The sequence below is a fragment of the Narcine bancroftii genome, chromosome 1 (genome assembly GCF_036971445.1).
Source record: "Narcine bancroftii isolate sNarBan1 chromosome 1, sNarBan1.hap1, whole genome shotgun sequence".
NCBI classification, from domain to species: Eukaryota; Metazoa; Chordata; class Chondrichthyes; order Torpediniformes; family Narcinidae; genus Narcine; species Narcine bancroftii.
The window spans coordinates 394,609,985-394,636,165 of record NC_091469.1 but is presented as its reverse complement, the minus strand read 5'-3'; the positions used below and the strand labels follow the sequence as shown (position 1 = coordinate 394,636,165).

The 26,181-nt window shown below is 39.6% G+C and overlaps 1 protein-coding gene across 1 annotated transcript in view; it reads right to left on the bottom strand.

Moving 5' to 3' along the window:
- Positions 1–594: 594 nt before the first annotated feature.
- The window catches only part of nxph1 (neurexophilin 1), a 41,852-nt gene continuing 16,265 nt past the window's right edge, over positions 595–26,181 (bottom strand). Inside the window, exon 2 of the mRNA XM_069929869.1 lies at positions 595–1,356. Coding sequence (XP_069785970.1) covers positions 595–1,356 — 762 coding nt within the window. The remainder of the gene's footprint in view (positions 1,357–26,181) is intronic.

Below are 26,181 nucleotides of genomic sequence, written 5' to 3'. Positions count from 1 at the left end.
TGAGAGTAATTATATCAGCATCAATGTAGCATTTTGGGTCTATGAAAAGTTGTGTTGTTTGGGCATCTGCCTCATTCAGCAAGATCCATCAAAATAAGATCATGGGGCAGAAAAAAATCACATCCACACATTCATTAAACTAAAGGAGGAAATTCCTTGGAAAACTAGTAAGAATTATTAATATGACAGAACTACGGTGTATCCACATTTTCAAACTGAAATCTTTTAGTATTTTATTCCTATTTACATATCATTATTCAGAAATAAAATACTTTAATACAGACAATGAGTAATATGGCATATGTATATCTCATAAATTGTTTCTTCACTAGTTACATTAATTTTAATAATTGTTTCTTTGTACATGAGTTTGTTGTAAGCTATAACTGCTACACAAATAAAATATTATTTTTCATTGCATTTGCTCTTTAAACCCATAAACAAGCAAGAGAGACAATTACACATTAATGTTCATAGGTAGCTCAAATAACACTGGATTAACTATATACAGTACAAACCATTCATACAAATGAAGACAAAGATATAGAATTCATTGCAGCAGATAATAACAAGAAACCATTTTATCAGACACACTCAGCCAGAGGGGAAATAAGGAGTGTCACTGTGGTAATTGTAATCTGGACACACTTTCTGCACTAGTTTGTAATCTGTACTGTAAAATGAAATATAAATACATATGACTTTAAAGGGTTTGGAGCAGAGCCATGACACATGGCTTTGGGTCTGCTCCTGGTAACAGGTTTTCGATGGATCATAGTTGCAAAGTGTGGTCTTCTTCGCCTTGTCCACTTTCTCATACTCAATGCGGCAGTTAAATGTCTTTGAATCTTTGGCATCAATCACCGTCTGTTGAGCCAAGTCAAATTCCACAATTTTTGTAGGGGGCACCAGGCTGACCGAAACATTCCCCTGGCCAGTGGAATTGTGACGGAAGTAGACACTGAAAGTACCATTCCCATGGTCCACTATTTTGCCTGTGATGAGTAGGTTTAACTTGACGGTTTTGATATTGGAATGAAAGTCTCCCCAGCCGAACATTTTCTTAAATTTCCCTGTTTTTACTATAGGGCGTCTCTTAGCACGAGGGTGGGGGTCCTTCTGATCTGAGGCATTTCGTAACCAATCCCAAATATCCTGGTCAGAATAAGGTACTGGAGTTTCATAGTGCAGGTCCACAGCAGTAGCATTCTCTTTGCCAGATAATGTCTGTGAAAACAGGCGACTGATAGACAGGTCTTTGCTACTTTCTGTCCATACGTGCTTTTGCGTGTTCTTGGGGCTGCCACTTTTTAGAAGATCTGATTTTTGAGGGTTATTTCCATGAACACATGTTATCTATAATTATGAAAAAAGAATCAACAGTGAGTTTTGATTTTACAATTATCCAAAATATAAGCAAACAATCTTATTTGCTATGCTGTTTTAAAATCCTTTTAAACACAATGGTAATTACAAAAAGGTTTGTATTTCTACCAGCTCAGATCACCATTTAAACAATTACCTTAAATTAGTAATGATCTTTTTTATATGTATTGACAATTAAAAAGGGCAGGGAAAATAATAAAATATTAAGGCTGTTTGGTTGAGGGATGAATAGGTCAATAACATGCACAAAATAATTACTGATTGGAAGTGCCTAGATGAATTTAACCCAGCAATGGTGGAAATCACGTTCCACTCTGTAGCTAAACAACTTTCAGTCACATGTTGCTGAGAAATATGTTGTCGCATGTCCATGCTTGGCGACTATAATTTTGATCCTACCATCACACCCATCCCCAACAATTACACTTAAACAAGATCCAATCTCATCACATCATCAGATATTTAAAACCCAACACCAAGCAAAACACATAAACATATAAGTTGTTGCCTTTGATCCATGAATGTCACTAAACAACAAAGTTCATTCACGTAAGTGTCTTTAATGTTCCAAGTTGTGTCACCAGACATTTGCAAACAAAAGCAAGGCATGTTTTATACACAGCTGCTGCGTTCCAGAAAATTATACCCATTTTTCCAGAATGCATGCTGTGTAAAAAGCTCAGAACGGAAATGAGGGTGCTGTTCCCATTCCAACATTTTTCCTCCTAGACCCCTAGTCATTTTCCCAGAATGCCTGTGGTCTAAACTGAACTGCAGGCATTCTGTGACCAAGGGGCTAATGAATACCACATAGCGATGATACATGGTGATACACTTCTAGTATCCTATCTAAATTCATGGACAGAAATAGAGATTGGCCATTTTGGTCATTCTTGTGTGAATGAGCACTGCCAGGATGTCAGGAGACTCTTCCTAATGGTAAAATCCCATGAAGTCTATTTAAGGAACAAAATAGAGTCATTGAACCGTAGAGCCATACTGCATGGAACAGGTTCTTCAGCCCAACTCACCCAGGGTGGGACAAGAAGGTATTAGGGAAGATGGCCATATGTTTCTCAGAGGTAGATTTTAAGGTTTACAAAGGAAAAAAAAATCAATTAAGTGATGCTCAAGATATAAGAATTAAAAAATAACTCCAATAATCAAAACAGTTAAAAGATCTCTCTAAGTGACAATCTTCCATGAGAGAATGAAATTTGGAAATTTGGAATTAGATGTGAATATACAACCCCATTGTACTCAACACAAATCCTGGATTCTGCTGAAAGATCATCGATCTTTCCTTCTTCTTCCACACTTGCTGTCTGACAGGTTGAGTATTCCCATGTTTTCAATTTTTATTCAAAGGTTTGTGTTCAGCCAGATGTTTCAGCTAGAATCATGTGACCACACCGATCAATGGTGTGAGTAACTCTTAGAATCATGGTGCAGGCAGGTTGGAAAGGGTGATAAGCTTTGAACTGTTCACTGGAATTGTGGTGAGACACATTTGTTTCATGATGGATGAGGTTATATGAACTTGATGAAGGGCGGTACATGATTTTACTAAGGCATTTGACAAGGTCCCCCATGAGAGACTTGTTCAAAAAGTAAAGAGGCATGGGATCCATGGAATCTTGGCTGTGTGGATTCAGAATTAGCTTGCATTTAGAAAGCAGAAAGTAGTAGTGGACAGGAAGTATTCTGCCTAATGGTCAGGGACTAGTGGAGTTCCGCAGGGATCTGTTCTGGGACCGCTGCTCTTTGTGATTTTTATAAATTACTTAGATGAAGATGTGGAGGGGTGGGTCTGTAAGTTTACAAATGATCTGAGGGTTGGAGAGGTTGTGGATTATGTTGAAGGTTGTAGTAGATTACAACAGGATACAGGCAGGATGCAGAGTTGGGCAGAAAAGTGGCAGTTGGAGTTCAATCCGGATAAGTGTGAAGTGATGAATCGTGGAAGGTCAATCATGAAGGCAGAGTATAGGGTTAATGGTAGGATACAACAGTAGGAAGATTAGAGGGACCATGGGGTTGAAATCCATAGTTCTCTCAAGGCTGATGAGCAGGTTGGTAGGATAGTTAAGAAGGCCTGTGGTATGGTAGGTTTCATTTATCAGGAGATGGAGTTTAGGAGTCATGTTGAAATGTGGCAGCTCTGATGAGACCATATTTAGGATATTGTGTTCAGTTCAGGTCACCTTATCACAGGAAGCATGTGGAAGCTATGGAGAGACCGCAGAGGAGATTTACTAGGATATTGGCTGGATTGGAAAATATGGCTTATTAAGGTTAACAGAGGTAGGGCTTTTCTCTTTGGAGCAAAAAAAGGATGAGATAAGACTTAATTGAGGTCTACAAGATTATAACAGGCATAAGTAAGGTCAACAACCTTTTTCTCAAAGTGAGAGTAGCAAATATGAGAGGACAGCTGTACAAAGTGAAGGGAGGAAGGTTTAGTGGAGACATCAGGGATAAATTTATTTGTGGGTGCCTGGAATGCATTGTTAATGGTGGTTTTGGAGGCTGGAACAATGGGGCATTTAAGAAGCTCTTAGATAGGCACATGGGTAAAGGAAAAATAGAGGGTTATGAGATAGGGACGCTTTAGGATTCTTTTGGTAAGTTCATATCAGTTGGATAAACATTGTTGGTCAATGTTCTCTCATCTGAGTGAGATTTATTTCTGTTGCCTTTTTGTGTGTTATGTTAAATATCATGATTATATGGTCACCAGAATAGCCACAAATTAATCTCATAAACCAAATAAAATATGGAGCTTCCAGCACAATTTGAACTCTCCTTTGGCATCTTATCAAATAAGAGACTCATCGCTAACACCTTTTAACATCAGAGCAAACCTTTTAAAAGCAGCAGTGGGTGAAGATTGTGGACAATGAAAGGCACAGCAAAAGCTAAAAGAACCCATCATTTCATGTCTCAGCCAAGTTTTCTTTGGCTTGGCTTCGCGGACGAAGATTTATGGAGGGGGTAAAAAGTCCACGTCAGCTGCAGGCCAAGTATCTCTCCTCCATATCCCCTCAGTTTTTCATTGCTGATTTGATCTCTAAGGGGAAGCATATAAGGATAACCGAGAAGGTAGTGATGGCTGTGTTAAAAAAGATAAAAGGTGGATAAATCTCCCGGATCAGACAAAATATTCCCTCGGACATTCAGGGAGGCTAGTGGACAGTTAGTGGGGCCATTAACAGAGATATTTAGGATGTCACTGGCCATGGGGGTGGTGCCAAAGGATTGGAGGGTGGCGCATGTGGTTCCTCTGTTTAAGAAAGGGTCCAAATGCAAACCTGGAAATTATAGGCCTGTAAGTCTGACGTCTGTGGTGGGCAAGTTGATGGAAAGTGTTCTGAGGGATGCTATTTACAAATTTTTGGAGGTACAGGGATTGAAAGGGAGTAATCAGCATGGTTTTGTCAGGGGTAGATCATGCTTGACAAACCTGATTGAGTTCTTCGAGGGGGTTACAAAAAAGGTTGATGAAGGGAAAGCTGTGGATGTTGTCTATTTGGACTTTAGTAAAGCTTTTGACAAAGTTCCCCACAGGAGGTTAGGAAAAATGGTGGAGGCATTAGGTATAAATAAAGAGGTAGTGAAATGGATTCAGCAGTGGTTGGATGGGAGGTGTCAGAGAGTAGTGGTAGAAAATTGTTTGTCCAATTGGAGGCCGGTGACTAGTGGAGTTCCTCAGGGTTCGGTCCTGGGTCCACTATTATTTGTTATATATATTAACGATCTGGATGTAGGGGTGGAGAATTGGATAAGCAAGTTTGTGGATGACACAAAGATTGGAGGTGTTGTGGACAGTGAGGTAGATTACCGTGATTTAGGAAGGCTGGAGGTGTGGGCTGAGAAATGGCTGATGGAATTTAATACAGATAAATGTGAGGTGCTACATTTTGGAAAGGCAAATTTAAATAGGTCATATACATTGAATGGTAGACAATTGAGGAGTGCAAAGCAACAAAGGGATTTAGGAGTTATGGTAAATAGTACCCTTAAGGCTGATACTCAGGTAGATGGTGTGGTGAAGAAGGCATTTGGAATGTTGGCCTTCATAAATCGGAGTATTGAATTCAAGAGTAGGGAGGTTATGATGAAATTGTACAAGGCATTAGTGAGGCCAAATTTGGAGTACTGTGTACAGTTTTGGTCACCAAATTAAAGGAAAGATATAAACAAAATAGAGAGAGTGCAGAGAAGGTTCACGAGAATGTTGACAGGATTTCAGGGTCTGAGTTACAGGGAAAGGTTGTGCAGACTGGGGCTTTTTTCTCTGGAGCGTAGAAGATTGAGAGGGGACTTGATAGAGGTGTTTAAGATTTTAAAAGGGACAGACAGAGTAAATGTGGATAGGCTTTTTCAATTAAGAAAGGGGGAGATTCAAACTAGAGGACATGGTTTAAGATTGAAGGGGGAAAATTATAAGGGGAACATGAGGGGAAATTTCTTTACGCAGAGGGTGGTGGGGATGTGGAATGAGCTTCCGGCAGACGTGGTCGAGGCGGGATCATTGGTTACGTTTAAGGAAAGACTGGATCGTTACTTGGATAGGAGGGGACTAGAGGAGTATGGACCGGGTGCTGGTCAGTGGGACTAGGAGGGTGGGGATTTGCTACGGCATGGACTAGTAGGACCGAACTGGCCTGTTCTGTGCTGTAAGTGGTTATATGGTTATATGGTTATATTGGAAGAGATTAGCAGGAGCAAAGATATTTTATTTCCTTTAAAGTTGGGATGCTTTCTTGGAAGGCTATTAGCACAAATAGACAGTGTCAGAAAGCAATTCAGAATAATCATCCACAGGACTTTCCTGTGGTGGAGAAGATTCAATCACCTGATGAGGCTCACAATATTCAGTCTTCTAATTCATTGTACTTGCTTAGTCCTGTTCTCTTTTTCCTTTTTAAAATACATTTATTGATGTATCTTCTTCTTTCTTCTTTGGCTTGGCTTCGCGGATGAAGATTTATGGAGGGGTAATGTCCACGTCAGCTGCAGGCTCATTTGTGGCTGACAAGTCCGATGCGGGACAGGCAGACACGGTTGCAGCGGTTGATTATGCAAAATTGCAGTTATATATTGTAATGTACAATACAAAAGATAAGAAAAAAATCCTTATAATTCAAAACCCCCTACCACTAAGCAAGTTAACAACTGACATGGTAGAAATCAAGTGACAACAACCTGGAGATGGACATCACAGCACGAAAACTTCAGAACAACCCAATATTTTTAGGTTATAATAATAATCCATAAATGGGACCCCATGTCTTTTAAAAGTTAACATTTGACTCTTTAATGGCACATCTAATTTTTTTCTCCAAACTTAAACAAGACATAATATCACTTAACCATTGTGCATGTGTAGGTGGAGTATTTTCTTTCCATTTAATCAAAATTGCACATCTGGCTATCAATGAAATAAAAGATAAAGTCCGGTTTTCAGTTGCAGTCAGTAAAACAACATCATCTTAAAATGATCCAAATAGAGCAATTAAAGGGCAAGGTTCTAATTTGAATTTAAGAATCACTGATAATGTTGGAAAGATATCTTTGCTAAATTCTTTTAAATTAGGGCAAGTCCCGAACATGTGAACAGCTCTGTCTATATCCAAGTATATTTGTCTCCCAAAATATCATGTTGGTCCTCCAAATTTATCTCCTTCATCTAGTCTTCCCACATTTTGTACTTTATCTTCCAAAACCTCTGCCATTTTTTCATGCATTTGTGATAAAGTCCAGCAGCAGAAAATGCTGCTCTTCTTCCTCCATGTGTTACTACAATTGATGAACATTTTGAGCAAGGGACGTATCTGGAGAGTACAAATTGGAATTGGAATTGGCCTTCTGGAGAACATCACCCCTTCCTTTACACTTAAATTTCTCATAATATATTACAGCTTGTTGCTACTATCAGAATCCAACTTGGTTTACACATGTCACTAATGGTAAAATGTATCCCATTTGGAGTTCAAACGCTTCACACAACTCACACAAAGCAAAAGACAATGAACTAGTCACCAACTTTTTCTTGTTTATTACATTCAATTGAAACATGATTGAAGACATCAGTTTGTCAAACAGACAATTGGCATGTCAACATTGATCGAATGATTACTGATGTTAGCTACTTAATAGAAACATCAACCACATTAAGGTTGGTGCACTATGAATGGCTGACACTAGATGGCAAAAGAACATTTACAAATAATGTACATAAAAATAGTTATAGAACATACAGCAAATAATTTAATGAATTACGTTTACTGCATTAAAAATCAGTCATTTTGATTTGCCAAATAAGTCTTATGCGAATGAGTCATGAAAATTTAAAAGAGCAATCAGTTGTAGTTTTGAAAATGTGACCATTTCTGCAGCAATCACAAATTCCTAAGAATGCAAAGAAACAATGTCTTAAAGATGTCGTAAATTATAAAAGATTGGAATCTAACCTTGGATAAGAACAGGTGAGGGAATAATCTAAATGTGATCAAGAAGGAAAAGAAAGCTGATAAGGCTGTGAAAGAGAGGATTTACCTCAGTCATGAAAACAACATTTTCTGAAAAGTGTGTAGAATGTCAATAGTTAGCTGGGGGCTATTGTAGAACAAGGGTACCACTGTGGTGGGAGGGGAAAGGTTAAACTACCCCCTTTTTAATGTTTTGTTTGAATTCTGACATTGATCTACTTCTCCTTCAATATCCCCACTGACTCCGTGCATCTCCAGCTTTGGACCACTTGAAGTAGAAAAGGAGTATGCTAGTGAGGATTTCAAGTCTATGGCTGGAAGAAATCAAGAGCCATGAATTAACAGTATAAAAAATTGACGACCTCACAAACTCACAAACCCTGACCCTGAAAAACGATGATAATGAAGTGATTGTTATATGTACATTGTACATATTTGCAAAATTCTTATTGACTGCAGCTGAACAGGTACTTTTTAATATTTTATTGATTATATCATGAAACATACAATTAATGAATAAAACTTTTAAAAATTTTAAAAATACATACATTATATTTTCAATAAACTAACCCCCTACCACCCCCACCCTCCCAACCCACCCACCCAACCCCATCCCCACTAACCTACTCCAAAGAAAAAGAAGAAAAGAAAAAAAAGAAAGAAAGTAAAAGAAGACGAGATCAACCATAACAACAGTCATCAATTAATTACCATGGATTGGAGTAACACCACTACTGAGTGGCCAGGATGTTCAAAACCTCAGACCCATATAATCCAAATAAGGGCTCCAAGTTTTATGATAAAAAAAATAATTATATCATGCAAATTATATATTATCTTCTCCAATGGAATACGTCCTCAATTCCCTATCTCTGAATACTCACATCACTCTCAATTTTCCAAGTAATTGCCAAACATTTTCTAGCTAAAGCTAATGGCAATCTCAAAAGTGCAATTTGAGATCTATTAATTCTAAACTCAACCTCTTAACGTTACTCAACAAAAATATTGTTCTTGTAAAGAAAAAACTAGTATTAATCTCATTGAATTAAATTGAAAGAGACAAAATAATAAACATTCACAGTCATCCTTGTGCAAAAAAAGAATTGTATTGTTTCCTCATCAGTGAAATCAAAATACTTAAGACGCCATGAAAGCAAGTTATCCTTAAGTTACTAGTGAAGATACCAGACTCCAGAGTCCAGATTTTGAATCCTTCCATGGCATGGCAAGACTTGTCATATATTCAATGAATAATCTGGATCTTGAAAGGTTGGACTCAATAGGCCAAATGGTTCAATCCTGTTCCTACTCATTCTGGTATTTTAAAAAGCAATTAGACTAATAATGATGATAAAATCTACTGGATTATCATAAAAGCCCATCTTGACCTTTGAGTAGAATCCTCCTTTGGTATTGGTTGTATCATTACTGATATGTTGAAACCAAACAAAAAAGAACAAAACCAGATAGATTATACAATGCTGACCTGGACACTGAATATGGAAAGCTCCCAAATCATCCTCGCAATATCTAGGAATCAGTGTGTAAATTTGGAGAAGTGTCCCAACAGTGACACAATGGCTTTTTCTGAAATATACATTAGAGATAACAGAACCTCTTCCATCACAAACCTGGAGTGGGAAGGAGTAGTCCTCATAGTCCTCACCATCATATTCCATGGGTTCAGATTGATGATGGTCGAGGAAATCTCCCTCAGTTAATGAATCAGTAAACCTCATTGTTGAACAGCAGATTGAAGAAACACTGAAAGTAGCTATATTCCATAGAATACATGAAGGATAGGGGAGCTTCAATCAAGAGGGGCTTGTTAACATTCCTTTAAATGAGCCAACTTAAATCTGAAGGGCAAAACTCCTAGAATGGGTTGAGTGAATCAACATGAAGAGTTAACCACTTTGGCCTGCTTTCCCCTTTCTATGTGTGGTAGATGGATCTTGCGATGGTCAATTGGTAGAAGTGACCACAACTCAATTCATCTTCATACTGAGGACACTTTCTATGGGTTATATGGCATTAAATCACATTAAATGAGGTAGACTCCAAACAGATCTAGCAGCTCAAAACCAGGCCTCCATGGAGCACTGTGGATAATTAGCAAGCTCAGAAATGTTCACTAACCAAGTCTGTAAGTTGATGACCTGGCTTGTTCCTTACTCTGATATCATGCCTTGCATTATTCCTCGATTAATGCAGTACTCCAGGAATATCACCAGGCATATCGATAATTGAAGTAAACACGGAAATCTGTAGACACCGTGGTTGGAGTAAAAAGACAAAATGCTGGAGAAACCCAGCTGGTCAAACAGCAAAGGTAAATCACTGACGTTTCAGGCTTGAGCCCTTCATCAGGGTATGAAAGAATATGGGCAGGCATCAGAACAAAAGGATTGGGGTGGAAAAATCAGAGAAGTTGATGTTAATGCCATCTGGCTGGAGAGTGCCCAGATGGAAAATAACCTTATTTTCCGTCTGGGCACTCTCCAGCCAGATGGCATTAACATCGGCTTCTCTGCTTTCTCCTAACCCACTCACCTTTTCTTTCCCCTCAACCTTTCCAGTTTTTCCAGTTCTTCCCCCTCCACCATCCCTCCTCCCCCCGATCACTGCTGTCCCCTCACTCCCTTCTCCATCTATCATCTCCTCAGTGGCGTAGCTAGTTTTTGACGTGTGAGAGCATGTAAAAAAGGTGCCAAGACCACAGTTGTGCACATGTGCGTGTGCACATCTTTTGCAACCAGCACACAAAGGAAAGTAACATGCACACATTTACAATGCAAACAATTTTAAATTTATTATATATTTTTTTTTATTTTGTATCTAACAGCCTCTTTCATCTAGGGTTTATTCTAGCAAACCTCAGGAATCTTTCCTCCTCCTCTCTAAGCTCTCCCCCTCCCCACTCTCTTCTGCCTAAAATCCCACCTCCTCCTTCCCTAATCCACCGAACCCCTCCTCCATCCCTTCCTTCTCTCCCTCTAGCCACATCTCTCTCTTTCCTTCCCTTCTTTTCATATCCTCCCTCCACCTCTCTCCTCTGCTCTACACTGACAAACTCATCCGCCTCTCCTCCTTCCCCAATCACCCACCTCTCTTCCATCCCTTCCTTTTCTCCCACCAAGCAAGCTCACACATGCCCAAATGTCTTGATAAAATTACAATTTTTCTTTCTGCACTAGAACACCAAAAGCCATCATGTGGCTCATTTAATCTTGATTACAATAAATCTTCGGCTATCATATTTCAGCTGACCACTGAATCAGTACTTGCCTTGACTGCATACACTTTATTCTCGAAGTGTTTTTTTTTCCTGAGCCAACTTTACCATGTCCCGCTTTAACAGACAGGGATTGAGTACCAGGAGTGTGATGGGATGCTACTTGTTACCATCAGTAGGATCCAAAGGGCAGAAAGTTTGTTAATTTTATTCTGGTTGGAGCACTGCTTATCATTGGAAGGAAACACGCAACAGCAGACTGATAATCACTACCAGGATGTTAAAAAAGGGAAAGGTCAAATATTTATAATTGTGATTTGATTTTTTTTAAGTTTCCATAAATTGCAATAGTTGCAGCACCCTTTTAAAATAGTGGATCCAGTACTAATCTGAAGAATATTTATAAAACCCAGCTATATTTTCAATGCCACTTTGAAAAGAGAACTATAAAGTCACTTTACAATTGGAATCTAACACTGAATAGCAAGTGTGTTTGCTTTTGGAGTTATGGAATTTAAGGTTATTGTCTCGTCCATTCGTGAAGGAGGAAGGGAGGGGAGAGCAAAAGAGCCAGGCGTGGATCGCAATGAGTGAATATGCAGTGTGAAAGGTCTGTGGGGTCAGGGCGCTGCCAGGCTGAAAAGGCAGGGGACCGGTCACTCCCCCTGCTCCCCCCCCCCCAGTTATGTCCCTGCATCTTCTGCTTTTGCCACCTCCCCCTCCCCATCCTTTTGTTCAGATGCCCACCGACACTCTTTCATACTTGATGAAGCGCTCAAGCCTGAAATGTCAGTTATGTATCTTTATCTTTGCCACACAAAGGACACTGATGGACCAGGTGAGTTTCTCTAGCATTTTGTGTTTTTATACCTATAACTGAGGTGCCAGTCAGATTTCTGACCCAGGAAACCTGAGAGCTAACTGGCAGAAGCAGCAGGCAATCGACAAAGATAGAACATGTTGGGAACACTCAGACCAGTTGTGTCTATAGAAAGAGAAACAGAGTAAACATTTCAAGCCTGAGACCCATCATTAGGATTGTTTATTTCAGATTTCCATCATCTGCAGTTTTAATTTTGGATTTTCAAGCAATACAAAGACACAAGTAACCTCACTGTGAATGGATTAGATCAAAGCTCTCCAGTTCTACCACATTTAGGTGTGAATGATGGCGAAATATTAAAGATCTAAGCAGAGAAAATTCCAATAATGTCCTCACCTTCAACGGTGACAGGCTGAGTAATGTGGAGTAATAACAACAAGGCTAAAATATTCACCACTGTGTTCATCCAAATAGCTGATTCATCTCAATTTCCTCCTAAGGTCAGCACACTCTCCAGTCCATGTGATATGAAGAAACTATTGAGAATATTGGATCGGCTAAAGGCCCTGAAAACATCTCAACTGTGGCAGTAAAGATCTATGGTTCAGCATTACCTTCACATTCAGCAAAGTCGTTCAAGAGTTGTTACAACACTGTAATCTACCAAACAAGGTGGAAAACAATCCACATCTGGCCTATTCACAAAGTTGTCCTGCATAATTGCCGCACAATCAGACTACTCACAATCATCAGTGAAGTGACAAAAGGTGTCGTTGATCATGCCATGGAGTGGCATTTTCATTGATGTTCCATTTGGGTTTTGCCAGAAACATTTTGCTTCAAGTCTCATCTTGGTCCAAACACAGAACAGAAAGCAAAATTCCCGAAGAGAGATGAGAGTGACTGCCCTTGATGTCAAGACATGACACAATGTCAAGACAAAATATTAGCTTTTAATGGGCAAGGAACAACACTCCAATTATTTGTTTTTTACAAAGGAAGATGGTGGCAATCAATGCATATCAATGATCTCAAACATGGGACATTCTCACAGGGCAGTGTCCTAGGCCTAATTTTCCTCACTTGCCATGTCAATGACAATTCTTCAATCATTAAGGATGATATTCACTAATTATTGCACTAAGTTCAATTCCAGTCGCAGTATCTCACCAAATAAACTAAATCATGCCTGTACAACCATACTGATGCTGATGAATGCAATCTTGTCACTAAAGTGTCTGGCAAATACCATCACCAACAAGAGAGTTAAACCACTTATCCATGAGGTATAATGCCATGACCAGGTAATCATCAAAAAATATTTTCACATAATATGGAAAGAAAATCATTGATCCTGGAGGTTAACATTGATCAAAGATGGGAGAGCTGTTACATAGATGCCATGACTGCAAGAACAGGTCAAGAGACTTGGTATCCTGTGGTGAGTAATTCAACTCTTAACACCCCAAATCTTTTCAACCATCTCCAAGGCACAAATCAGGAATATGATTGAATAATCTCCACTTGTCTGGAAGTCTGCAGCTCCAACAACTCTCAAATAACTTAACACCATCCATGATATTTGATTGATACTCCTTTCACACCATAAATATTTGTCCCCTCCATCACGAAGGGCCCAGTGGCTGCAGTGTGTACTATCTATTAAATGCACAGCATGGCTCATCATCAACCTTCAATCTCTATCACCAAGAATGTCAAGAAGACTAGACATAGGGGGACTCCACTACCAACAGGTTCCATTCATTATCACACACTATCCTAATTTGCAGTGGGATATCTAGGTAAAGTGGTGCCCCATTATTTAAAAAAAAACACACAAAAAACTCCCACACACCATCGTGCCGCTATCACCTGACATGGTTTCCATTTTGAGCACCCCTGACCGCCACCACACATACAGGTGGCAAGACGTCAATCTGTCTTTACCCCTTCCTTCCTCCTGATCACTGGGAGCCACATTCTGGTGTTGGAAGTCTGTCAGAAGTTTGTTTGGGGAGCGGGACACGGAGCAGGAGGTCGGCCTTCACAACCATGCTGCTTGCCAGGAACCAATACCTTTTGGTGGACCCATTTATTCCCCTGCCAAACAATCCAATCAATAACCTGCCACCTTGACCACCCCCCCCCCCATCCCCTTCCTCATCCATTGGCCTGAACAGACAGCAGCCACCCCCATCACGCCCCAAAAATATTTCCAAAGCCGGCCGGCTTCCATCTCTTAGCAACAATCCCTCTGTGCAACAATCCTCATGGAAACCAGCTGTTCAGAGGGGAAAGCAAGCTGTGCGACAAAGTGCAGGCTGCAGGGAGATTGACCATCTGGCCTCAGGGTCAATCAGGCTTCTCTGGGCGGCTGCCAAGCTGCACACAGTGCAATTGACCCATGAGTTATGGCACTCCAGGCTGTAGCCACTGGCCACGAGGATCTTCTTCATGGCAGTCACCAACAGCCTGTACTGCTCCTTACCTTGGATATGGCCACTGCCTTCATAATCTGCTTGGCCACTGTCCAGCTAAATTTCTTATGCCACCTGGTCTCCGCTTCTTCTTTTTCGCCACCACATCCAACACTTTCATCCTGTCTGCCAGTGCTACCATGGGAGAACCAGCTGCCACAGAGAGCTCCATGCCTGTCTCTGCCATCCAGTGCCCACCCACCAGTGTCGCTACCACTCACAACAGCTCTGCTCAATGCGGGATGAATGAGCAAAATGGTCGTCTTCGTGTTCCTTACCCATAATCCCCCTCACAGCTGGAACTGTTCTGCTGGTGCCAGGGAAATGCAGAGTGGTTCCAGCTGGATGGGGGATTATGGATAAGGAAGACAAAAACAATAATTTTCCCATTCATCCTGGATTGAGCAAGGTGCCGGAGCAGACCCGAAGCGGCCCAATGAGAAGCGGCTCAAGTGAGCCCCGGCAGCACAGCACCATACCCCTGAGATGGAGATTCATTATTGAGCTAGAGACTCAGATATTGGGTGGGTAAGGTGAGGATAGTGGCACCCTCTTGCAAGTGGTGGCCCGGTTCTGTGTCCCACCTGACGTACCCTAGATACGTTTATGTTAACTTGGAAATATATCACTTTTTCTTCATTGTTACTGGATCTTACACATGGATCCTCCTCTCCAACAGAATTGTGGGAATTCCTTCACCAGAGGGTCTACAGCAGTTCAATAAGATTACCCCACCTTCAAGGGTCAACAAGAAAATGGAAATGAATTTTAAAAACCTCCCAGTTTTGAAGCTCCTCAAATTTTAAAAATTGCTTCTCTTCTTTAGATGGAATAAAGAAATTGAACTCTTCAACAATAATACACCAACAAAATGGCATCTATCAAATACTCTTCACTATTTTTCTGAAATGTTAATCTAACTAATACATCAAGTAAGGGGAAATCTAGGGGATACTTCAGAATCCCGCAACAGTATTTCAAGCAATAGTATTTAGAAATTCTATCAACTAAAGTTTATTATTGAAAATCAGAACAGATGCATCATTTGTTTGTGTAATTAACATGAAGCTTTTAGCCTTAAGATAAATCTCACTTATTTACAATTATTGCAGATTAAAACTAACAGTAGGTGCACTGAATTACAATATCACCCTATTATTCTGCTATAAAAGAAATATGCAAGCAATTTGGAGAATGGATTTTACATCTAACTGTATCAATACTTCATGACAAAATCTGTCCCCTCTCTCAGGAAATTATAGTCCATGACCTAATTGAGAGCAACACAGTGAAGCATTCACAATCTTCGGATTTCCTTTAGTGCTTTAGAACTGCCGTATGTTAGGACGAGCAACTTCAACAAGTGGACAAAGACAAAAATACTATTTGACTGCAATTTTTTTTAATGGTTAGGTGAAGTTCCAATAGTAGTTTAGGTACAGTGCACTGAATCAAAACCTGACAAAAAGATCATGAATTTGTTTATTTATAATTTTGTTTTAATCTCCAACAATAATTCAAATCTGAATTAACAACACTCAACACTTCTGTACAAGAGAAATTGTTTAGAATCAACTGAGTTTTATGGAGCCATTAAAAGTTAATTTGCATGCCAAGCCCTAACCTTAGCTGAGTTTATTGTAATCTATTTTGTAAGTCCATGAATGTGCATCATTCAGTGTACTTGCATGCACAATTTTACAATGAGATATTGTAAAAGTAATACATTGTGCGAGATAGAAAACTCAGCACATTATAGGCTTTTAAATGTATGTGAATGGATCCCAAAGTTGCTTCAATTTATTCATCAATGATTGTATGCACATATAAAAAGTTCAAATCCAATCAACATCAAGGAAATATTACAGCACTTCGTAATTTTAGCAATGAATAATAAGAAATTCAAATGCCTATCTACCTGCAGAGCATTTACAAGATTTATGACATTTTGAGAACATATTAAAGAGAAAACATGTATCTTCGATCTCACCATTAAACCAAACCCTTGGTGTCAACAAGGAGCAGCTGATCTGTTGTGATAACGCTGCCAATGCCGTCTGCTTTTGGTCTAAGATCTTCTCCAAAAGGAGGTCGTACTTCATTTCTCTTCATTTAACAGCAAAGCACCCCTGGAGTAATGTTATTTTCAAAAGTAATTTGTTTTTAATAGTTTAGTCCCATAGTGACCTCATTTCAATATTAATTAATTAGAAACTGTTGACAGATCCATGGGTTTGCTTTTGTCTCTGTAGATTACAACCGTTGACTGTCAGTGACCAGGGAGTATTTGTAGGATCTGACCTGTCACATCCATGCAAGTTAGCAGTGTGAAGAGAATAGCCTACTCCCATCACCATTGAAATGGAGAGGGCTCTGTGAAGGGCTGTCGCAGTTTAGGTATTTGAAATCCAAAGGCAGCATAAAAGTCTTCTCAGTTAAACCTGTTATTATGAAAGAAATTTTTAGACAGAGATCTGTTGTACATATCCAAGAGAAAAATGAAGCCAAAACTGATGTCAGTTGTCTTTATTTTCTGTCTAATGAAGTTGCTTGATCAATTTATGTGTCGCCCATTGAATACCTTCTTGGATGAGTTAAGGATCATCATACTTAGTTGAGACTTTCCTTCATAAATGACAAAAGCAACATTTTAGCAGTGGCAGTGCATTTCTAAGTGTGAATGAGCCAAACACTTCAGCAAACAAGACTACAAAGAAAAGATAAGAAAGCATTTGCTCTCATAATGTACTTCTGTGGCTCAAAAATAACAAACAACTTTTGTTCTCCTTCATGAAAGTGAAGAAGTGTGTAAATGAATCTTATAAATTTAGTACAAGATTGTGACTAATATTTCCAGTGCATTGGAAGGTTGCTTGTTTAAGCATGGTTAATATTTTAAGTTAAAGATCACTTTGCAGTATGTGAACTCTGTTATCAGTAAACTAAATTCAAATGTGTTGTACTTCTACCTATATTTGGATAGGAGGAAAGTTAATCCAAGCAATTAAAAGTGGTGTTAGTCCTGAAGAGCAAGGTGACCTCTTAAAATAAAGTTGATAAATATAATCTCCTTTTCAATGTGGGTCACTGACCAAGGTAATATTATCAAGCATACTTAGATCGATGTTTTTGGAATATCTGTTGAGAATCTTCAAGACTGTTTAAGAATATCTGAGGTATTTTCATCTCATTGTCATATTATTGCCTAGTTTGACATTAAATTCTGGGTATATAACAGCACACGACAATCTCTACTGAAGTGCTTAAGGGCCCAATCAAAAAATCTGAAAGACTTTCCCAGACAGAAGGAAAATTTCCATCGTGGGACCAGTATAGTGATTTGTATTGAGTATCTTGGAAAATAAGCCAACATTTTAAAGGACTCACTGTCCACCCATCAGGGAGAAGATTCATGAGTATGAGATTATGCACCACCAGATTCAAGAACAATTTCTTTCCTGCCATTATTTGACTCATGAAAGAATCTAAAAACAGTAAAATCATGTTACTTTTGTTCTGTACCAAATGATCTCCCCTTGTATCTCTGCATCTTGTACTGTGTCTTCCATGGTGTACTTTGTATAAGATAACTAAGTAGTCTGCGTGCAAAACAACCAAACAGCCTCCATTGCACCTTGGCACATGTGACAATAAATTAGAACCTGATATGTGATTCAGACACCAGCATCACTGTGCTCTACAATTATTTGGGTTTTCAACATCAAGTTTACAATTCAAAGAGATCAAAAGAAGATGTCAAAGGCAACTCTGGATATAAGAACAGAAAATGTTGTAAATTCTCAACAAATTTGGCAGCATCCGCAGGAGACAGAGTGAACATTTAAAGTTGAAGATCCTTCAACGGTTTTCCAACACCTGTGGACTTTTGGATTTTCAATGACCTTGGGATGATTGAGCATAAATGCTGAGAGGTAGGTTCATCAATGAACAACAGAGAATCTGCTGCATAGGAGTGGGATTCACATGTCAAATGCCCACAGTTCCAATGAGCTCAAGGCTGATGCTGCAGGACATTGAAAGGACGTCTACTTTCATTTGGTGGTTCAGAAACTTCATGGAACATTAGTGACAGCAACAAATGTGTCAACGTGTGGCTTGACCACAGACTTGGATGCCAACAGGTCTGCTGCCACAAGTGAGATGACAGATTTATAGCACATCACTGATGCAAGCAGCAGTCTGGAAAGGAGTATTGGTTTATGAGGATGATCATGGAGTCACAGAGAGATACAGCATAGATACAAGCGATTTGATCCATTGATTGATTTTATCTTGGATTTGCACAGATAGATATATTCAACCTTAAATGGTCACCCATATCACACTAATCCCACATTAATCCTATTTGTTATTCACATCACATTGGTTTTGACTTCCCCAAGATGAAGGACAGTTTACAGTGGCCAATTAGCTCTGCAAAGGGACTCCATCCAGCATAGGTTATTGGCCAAGAGCAATTATGTAATTCAGCCAGGGATCTCAGCAGTCAACCTCTCACACTGCTGAACCAATGGTGGCACGCTGTCACATAAAGTAGAGCTGCTGCCTCAAAGCTCCAGAGGCTTGGGTCCAAATTTGACATTTTCCCTGGGCTGCATGCCTTTTCCTCCATACACTCTCACATCTCAAATGTGTCCAGTTGGTAGGGTAATTGGAGACAGAATCAACCCCATTGTGTTGTATGACTGGTAGATTCCAGGGAATATTTTTGAAAATCCAGCACTGTCCGTAAGGAGTTCTCCCCATGCCTGCGTGGGTTTCCTCCGGGTGCTCTGGCTTCCTTGTACCCTTCAACACATACCAGGATTGTAGGTCAATTTGGTGTAATTGGTGTAAATGTGGGAAGAATAAAATGAGACAAATGTCGAATTAATAGAAATGAGTCAGTTTCTTTTCATGGAGTATGAATTCATGTTAATGTGGATTACACCACAAAGGAGAGTTTCAGACCTGCAATTCTAACATTTAATTCTTTTATTTCAGAATCAGATAGAGTGTTGGTCTCATATTATTCCTTTTAAAGGATGAATATAAAATCCTTATTTTTTTTTAATAAAAGTCTATTTATCAGAATTTAGACTTATAATAATTTTTTTTCCTGAAATTTGGAGATTTTGTTTCCATGTGAGATATCTGAGAGTTTTGGATTGTACTGACAACTCACGTGAGACAAAATCAGATCTTATTTTTCAATGGGAAAAATAAGTACTAGGACAATATTTGTGTCAAATATTGATTTGAGAATTAAATCATTTAATTTTTCAAGGATAATTTGCAGAGTTCCTGTAATTTTCCCACTGTTGGTGATCTCATGAAAACTTGACAGGAATAAAGGGGTGGGGCATCTTTCTAAAAACTGAAATAACCATCCTGATGATATTCACACATTGTCCTGGAGCAATGTGATGTTGAAGTTCTGCAAGCTGAAATTCATATGCTAGAAAATTATATGAGCTTCTCCTAAGCCAATATGTTGTCCATTTTTCGGTTCAGGAACTGCAGGATTAAAAAGAGATTCTATTTAGAAAAAGACAGGATGAAATGTAGTTTGTTCCTCTCCCCTATCTCTGTTTAGAACTCCATCATGACCTTAATGTGCAATCCACTGTGACAGAATTTGTGAGTCTGCATATCTACTCATCCACAGGATCTCCAGCAAGCCATCACTGTCTATTTGTTACCACGCTCAGTTTAGATACTGCACTATCTCTCAACTGCAGTGTGTTCCACAGTTATAAGCCAAATGCTAAATGACAAATATTGGTTTTATCTTGGATTTGCACAGATAGATATATTCAACATTAAGTGAAATCAGTAAGCTTCTAATATTCAAGTCATGATTCTAAAGAGCTGAAGTTTGATACCACAGCATATTGCAAGAAGTTGATGTTGTTTCACTAGCTCTTTGCAATAGATGATGGGCATGTACATAATGGTTAGCAGTCATTATTTTACTTTTTAACCCAGCCAATAATCTCCTCAGCATCAGCAAACCAGTGAGGACAGGTGACCTGAATAAATGTTAATAGACAGTGTTTGATTAACTGAAATTCAGCCAAATCTTCACAGGTGGCAAAAACATCCATAGTTCAGAAAATATCATGAGTTGGGTAGCGCTGCATGCAGGAATAAGTAAATAGAAGAATAATTATTAATAAAGAGCCACTGGGACTGCCAAAGGGGAGAGGGAGTTACTGTCACTGTTTGGCCTTATTCTTTTGAATTCAGGGAATGAAAAACAGACTGCTGGAGGAACTCCGCAGGTCACGAAGCATTTTTAGAGGGAAATGGGCAGTCAATGTTTCGGGATTCAAAATATATTGTGAAATAAAAATTGAAAATGCTGGTATGCACACACACACACTACTTTCCACACCCATCCCCTGTACACGTTCCCTTTCCCGTTCCCTTTCCCCTTCCCTACCTGCCCGCCAACCATACACCCATCCCCACTATTATTCCCATCTAACCACCATCCCTCCCTTTTATGATTCCACCATTGTCCTTTCTTCAGCAGCTGTCTCCACTTTTAGCCTCTCCTCCTTATCCCTGTCTCCATCTGTCATCCTTTTCTCCTTTGTCTGCTTCTTCCAATCACTCTCCTGCACCTCTCTCCCAACTCCACTCTTCCTGCTCCCAGGCCTGGCTCCATCTGTCGATCATCCTCCGCCACTCTTCAGTTGACATATCACCGATCTTTCCCCCATTCCTCTTTAATATTGCCTGTCTCCCCTCTCCTTTCTTAGTCCTGAAGCAGGGTTTCAACCCAAAATGTCAACTGTCTATTTCCTTCCGTGGATGCTGCCTGGCCTGCAGAGTTCCTCCAGCAAATCTTTTTTTTTTTCTCAGTGCATTGTTGCAACAACAGTTAAAAGAAAACATTAGAAACAGCAACTTGGAATGAACTTGTCCATTATGGGAAAGAGGAATCTCCCAGCAGGGTTAGAAATATCTCTGCTTCTACCATCAACTCTTTGGCTTGGCTTCGCGGACGAAGATTTATGGAGGGGGTAAAAAGTCCACGTCAGCTGCAGGCTCGTTTGTGGCTGACAAGTCCGATGCGGGACAGGCAGACACGATTGCAGCGGTTGCAGGGGAAAATTGGTTGGTTGGGGTTGGGTGTTGGGTTTTTCCTCCTTTGCCTTTTGTCAGTGAGGTGGGCTCTGCGGTCTTCTTCAAAGGAGGTTGCTGCCCGCCAAACTGTGAGGCGCCAAGATGCACGGTTTGAGGCGATATCAGCCCACTGGCGGTGGTCAATGTGGCAGGCACCAAGAGATTTCTTTAGGCAGTCCTTGTACCTTTTCTTTGGTGCACCTCTGTCACGGTGGCCAGTGGAGAGCTCGCCATATAACACGATCTTGGGAAGGCGATGGTCCTCCATTCTGGAGACGTGACCCATCCAGCGCAGCTGGATCTTCAGCAGCGTAGACTCGATGCTGTCGACCTCTGCCATCTCGAGTACTTCGACGTTAGGGATGTAAGCACTCCAATGGATGTTGAGGATGGAGCGGAGACAACGCTGGTGGAAGCGTTCTAGGAGCCGTAGGTGGTGCCAGTAGAGGACCCATGATTCGGAGCCGAACAGGAGTGTGGGTATGACAACGGCTCTGTATACGCTTATCTTTGTGAGGTTTTTCAGTTGGTTGTTTTTCCAGACTCTTTTGTGTAGTCTTCCAAAGGCGCTATTTGCCTTGGCGAGTCTGTTGTCTATCTCATTGTCGATCCTTGCATCTGATGAAATGGTGCAGCCGAGATAGGTAAACTGGTTGACCGTTTTGAGTTTTGTGTGCCCGATGGAGATGTGGGGGGGCTGGTAATCATGGTGGGGAGCTGGCTGATGGAGGACCTCAGTTTTCTTCAGGCTGACTTCCAGGCCAAACATTTTGGCAGTTTCCGCAAAGCAGGACGTCAAGCACTGAAGAGCTGGCTCTGAATGGGCAACTAAAGCGGCATCGTCTGCAAAGAGTAGTTCACAGACAAGTTTCTCTTGTGTCTTGGTGTGAGCTTGCAGGCGCCTCAGATTGAAGAGACTGCCATCCGTGCGGTACCGGATGTAAACAGCATCTTCATTGTTGGGGTCTTTCATGGCTTGGTTCAGCATCATGCTGAAGAAGATTGAAAAGAGGGTTGGTGCGAGAACACAGCCTTGCTTCACGCCATTGTTAATGGAGAAGGGTTCAGAGAGCTCATTGCTGTATCTGACCCGACCTTGTTGGTTTTCGTGCAGTTGGATAATCATGTTGAGGAACTCAACATGATACCATCAACTAACACAAAAGTAAATCACATCAAAAGTTCTCAAAATTATAAGCAATGCATTTCTTAACTCAAAATCTACTTTGTGGCCAATCTCTTATCTCCAATTGGAATTTCTTAGATTGTGATTGTATCTAGGCTTCTGAAGGGAGGGGGAGAATTTACAAATATGGAGGATCAGCACATAGGAAAGTGCAAGCAAAATAATCTTCTGACCATCATCTCCCAGAAAAGTTGGAAGAATTAGACAAACAAAACAGGGATGAACTGCCATGAAACATTTCTCGATTATTCACCTGAGAATCACAAAGTGGACACAGAAACCAAGTTGATACAAAGGCACCTGTCACCAATATTCTGGAACAACAATGGCCAGGTACAGCATGGCTACTCATTGCCACCTGTAACTATTCTGCAGTGCTCATTGTTTGATGATTCAACAAGAGAGCAATTAATACCAATACTAATTCAACTACATTTCCAGTATCAAAAAACATCAGAGAGGGATAGATTGTACTCTCTTCTCCCTCTGCTATCATCTGGGCTTCACACTTCTTAAAAATACAATATTTTCATTATTTCTGGTGCAATTACATGCATTATATGGAGCTCCAAATGTCTTCACAATTTTGTCCTCCACCGTTACTCTTCCCCAAGATGTAATTGCCTTTGGGAACAAATACGGTTGGCCGATTAAATACAATTGGATTCAGGTAGTGATCAATTCTGTTTTTGCCCCACCCTAAAGGAGACCACAGAATCATTATCTCTATCCTATTCAGGAAAATGGATGTTCCCTCCTCAATCATCTCAATCTGTTATACAGTCATGTCCTAAAGTTTTTCATTGTGATTGGCAATGGTTCTTAATCCATCCTTCTATTGATTTCTCAAAGGGCTCGGACTTTTATTTTCCCAGTGTAGACTTGCAACAATTCTCATTTAGCATAGTGATTCTGGGCAATTATGCCATAGTTTGTAAGTAATTCAGCTTGGTACTACCCATTGATACCAAAGGAAACCCTAGAGCTCCAAACAAATCTAACTGCGGGGGGAAAGAATGGTCCAGGATATTGGTGAGGGCATTAGTGTGTGGAGTATGAGTGAACAGCTCTTACGAGAATATTGGGAGTTTTCAAAGAATACACCATTTTTTCATTATGGAAGTCATACTTGGTAAAGCAGTTCACCACATCTGCATGCCTGGAAACTTGTGGGTTAAAAACTAGAAGCCTTCGTAACCTTCACTGCCATTGGGAATGAATTGCAGAAATATTGCAGGTGGTGAACTATCCCTGTAAGTCTTCATAAACCACCTCAGACAGGATTCCCTCGTGAACATGATCTGCCTAAGGCACTGCTCATCGTGATCAGATAACTGATTCAATTATAACTGCTCCATTGCATAGTTCTACGTGATTAAACGTAAGCCTTTCTTGCCCTCAAAATCCCATGCTTACCTGCTCCACCACATCGCTAGCAATCTATATTCTAATCACAAAAATAATCCAAAGTGATAAATATGTAATGAAATGATTAATGCATTTTTTATTGATTTCTCCACAATGTTTTGTATTTGCATGTTTTAAGATGAACTTGCCCTAGCATCATCTGCTGACAAAATAAGGCATTGCATTGTATTTCACAACAAATCACAAATATCATATTTTATTCCCAAAAATAGAGTACAATTATAACATCAGTTATTCCTTCAACATTTCTGAAGTCCTTGACATTTCCAGAAACATTGATTATCCAATGTCTGTCACCACAGTTCATAATCAGTACAAGAGTCTCAAATTGTTCCTAAACCAAGCAGAAAATAAAGGGAATTTTACAAATCAGCAAAAGGTACACTGCAATTTTGAACCTAGACTAATTAATAGGTGTTCTTGCTGCTGGCATCAACCACAAATAAATACACTATTTTTCAGATGGAAGCATGAATAAAACGATGCAGGAACTAGAACTGCACACCACTAGAACTTTCAACTATTTGAACTCTGTTTCAACAAGGGAGAAAATAAACTTTCCCAAATATGCAGCTGTAAATCTCAATCAGTAACAAACTGGGTAATTTGGATGATGCTTAAGATACAAATATTTGAATCAATCAGCTGTGATGTCAATGCCTATACAGATACAATATCGTACTGACTGATACATATTTGAACAAAATAACTGCATTTAATTGTGGTGATTAGATTTTAAACCTTCATTTATATTTGGAGAAAGTGTTTGTTTTTGGTTAAGTATGCCTCCTTTTGAATGTAATGCTCAAACTTTCCTTATTCAGAACAAGAAAATCTTTTATGCAGAAGGACATTCCATAATAAAAAGTATCCTAATTTCTTTGTTTGGACTTTGACTGTTGTCTAGTTTATATTGTTTTGATTATGCACAAAACTGAAGGTAAACCCACTAAATGAGACTTTCTGCACCTCCCCAACCTGCCCTTCTAAATGTCAAGAACAGCTCTCTCAAACCTTCTGTTGAAGTTGAGTGTAATCACTGCAGTCACGGGTCACAAACTATGAATGGCACGGCAGTAGATCTGATCAGAAACGTTCATTTGACAAGGTGCATTCATCTAAATTCAGTCAAATCCATATACATATATATATTATTTCAAAATTATAAATTAAATGGCAATGCTACACAAGAAACAAAATCTATTTTTATGGATAGGCAATGATTTGCATATTCTCATCAAAAAGACCGCATATCACATCTAAATTGCAAATGTTTATAATGATTATCTTTAAATTTTTTTCCCTAAAATTTCAATTTTTATTGTTTTATTTGCCTTCTATATCTGTCTGATCGGGAGTGCCTTCCAGGTAACTAATTACACTACAGTCCTGATGCAGGGTCTCAAACTGAAGTGTCAACTTTGCTGGCATTAGTTCCTCCAGCAGTTTGTTGTTTCTACCAGAGTACAGTTAGGCAGTCCATGTCTCCTGCCTAAATGTCAAATGGAATCTTGGTATTGTTTCCACCCCTCCCCCAGACCAAAATAACCCATTATCATTAACTCACAAAAGGCCACCTCACAGGCAAAGGTTTGTCGTGAAGGCCAGATTTTACATGGTCATACAAAGGGAGAGAATAATCACTGGAGCCAGCTGTTAACAGACCATGTTTTGGGGATACAAGAGAGTATTTATGCTCTCTGGACACAAAACATATCAAAATAAAATTGCTGACCTTCTTAGAACTTTTAAGAAGAAAAAGGAATTTCAAAATCTCCTTTCATGAGACTACAGTCTGCTTCAGATCCTGGACCTAAGTAGAATCTTGTATGTTAAATAATAATCTATTAGTCAATATATCTATTTCACTGAACTTTAATCCTAGTCATTAAATTAACAGATCTAAAATGGATTTCTGCTCTATTATGAGTGGGTCTAGGAGACACAGAAAACAACCGCCTTACATCTCTGGCATCTTTAGAGAAATGTGTTTTTGGAATATCTGCAAGTGCAAT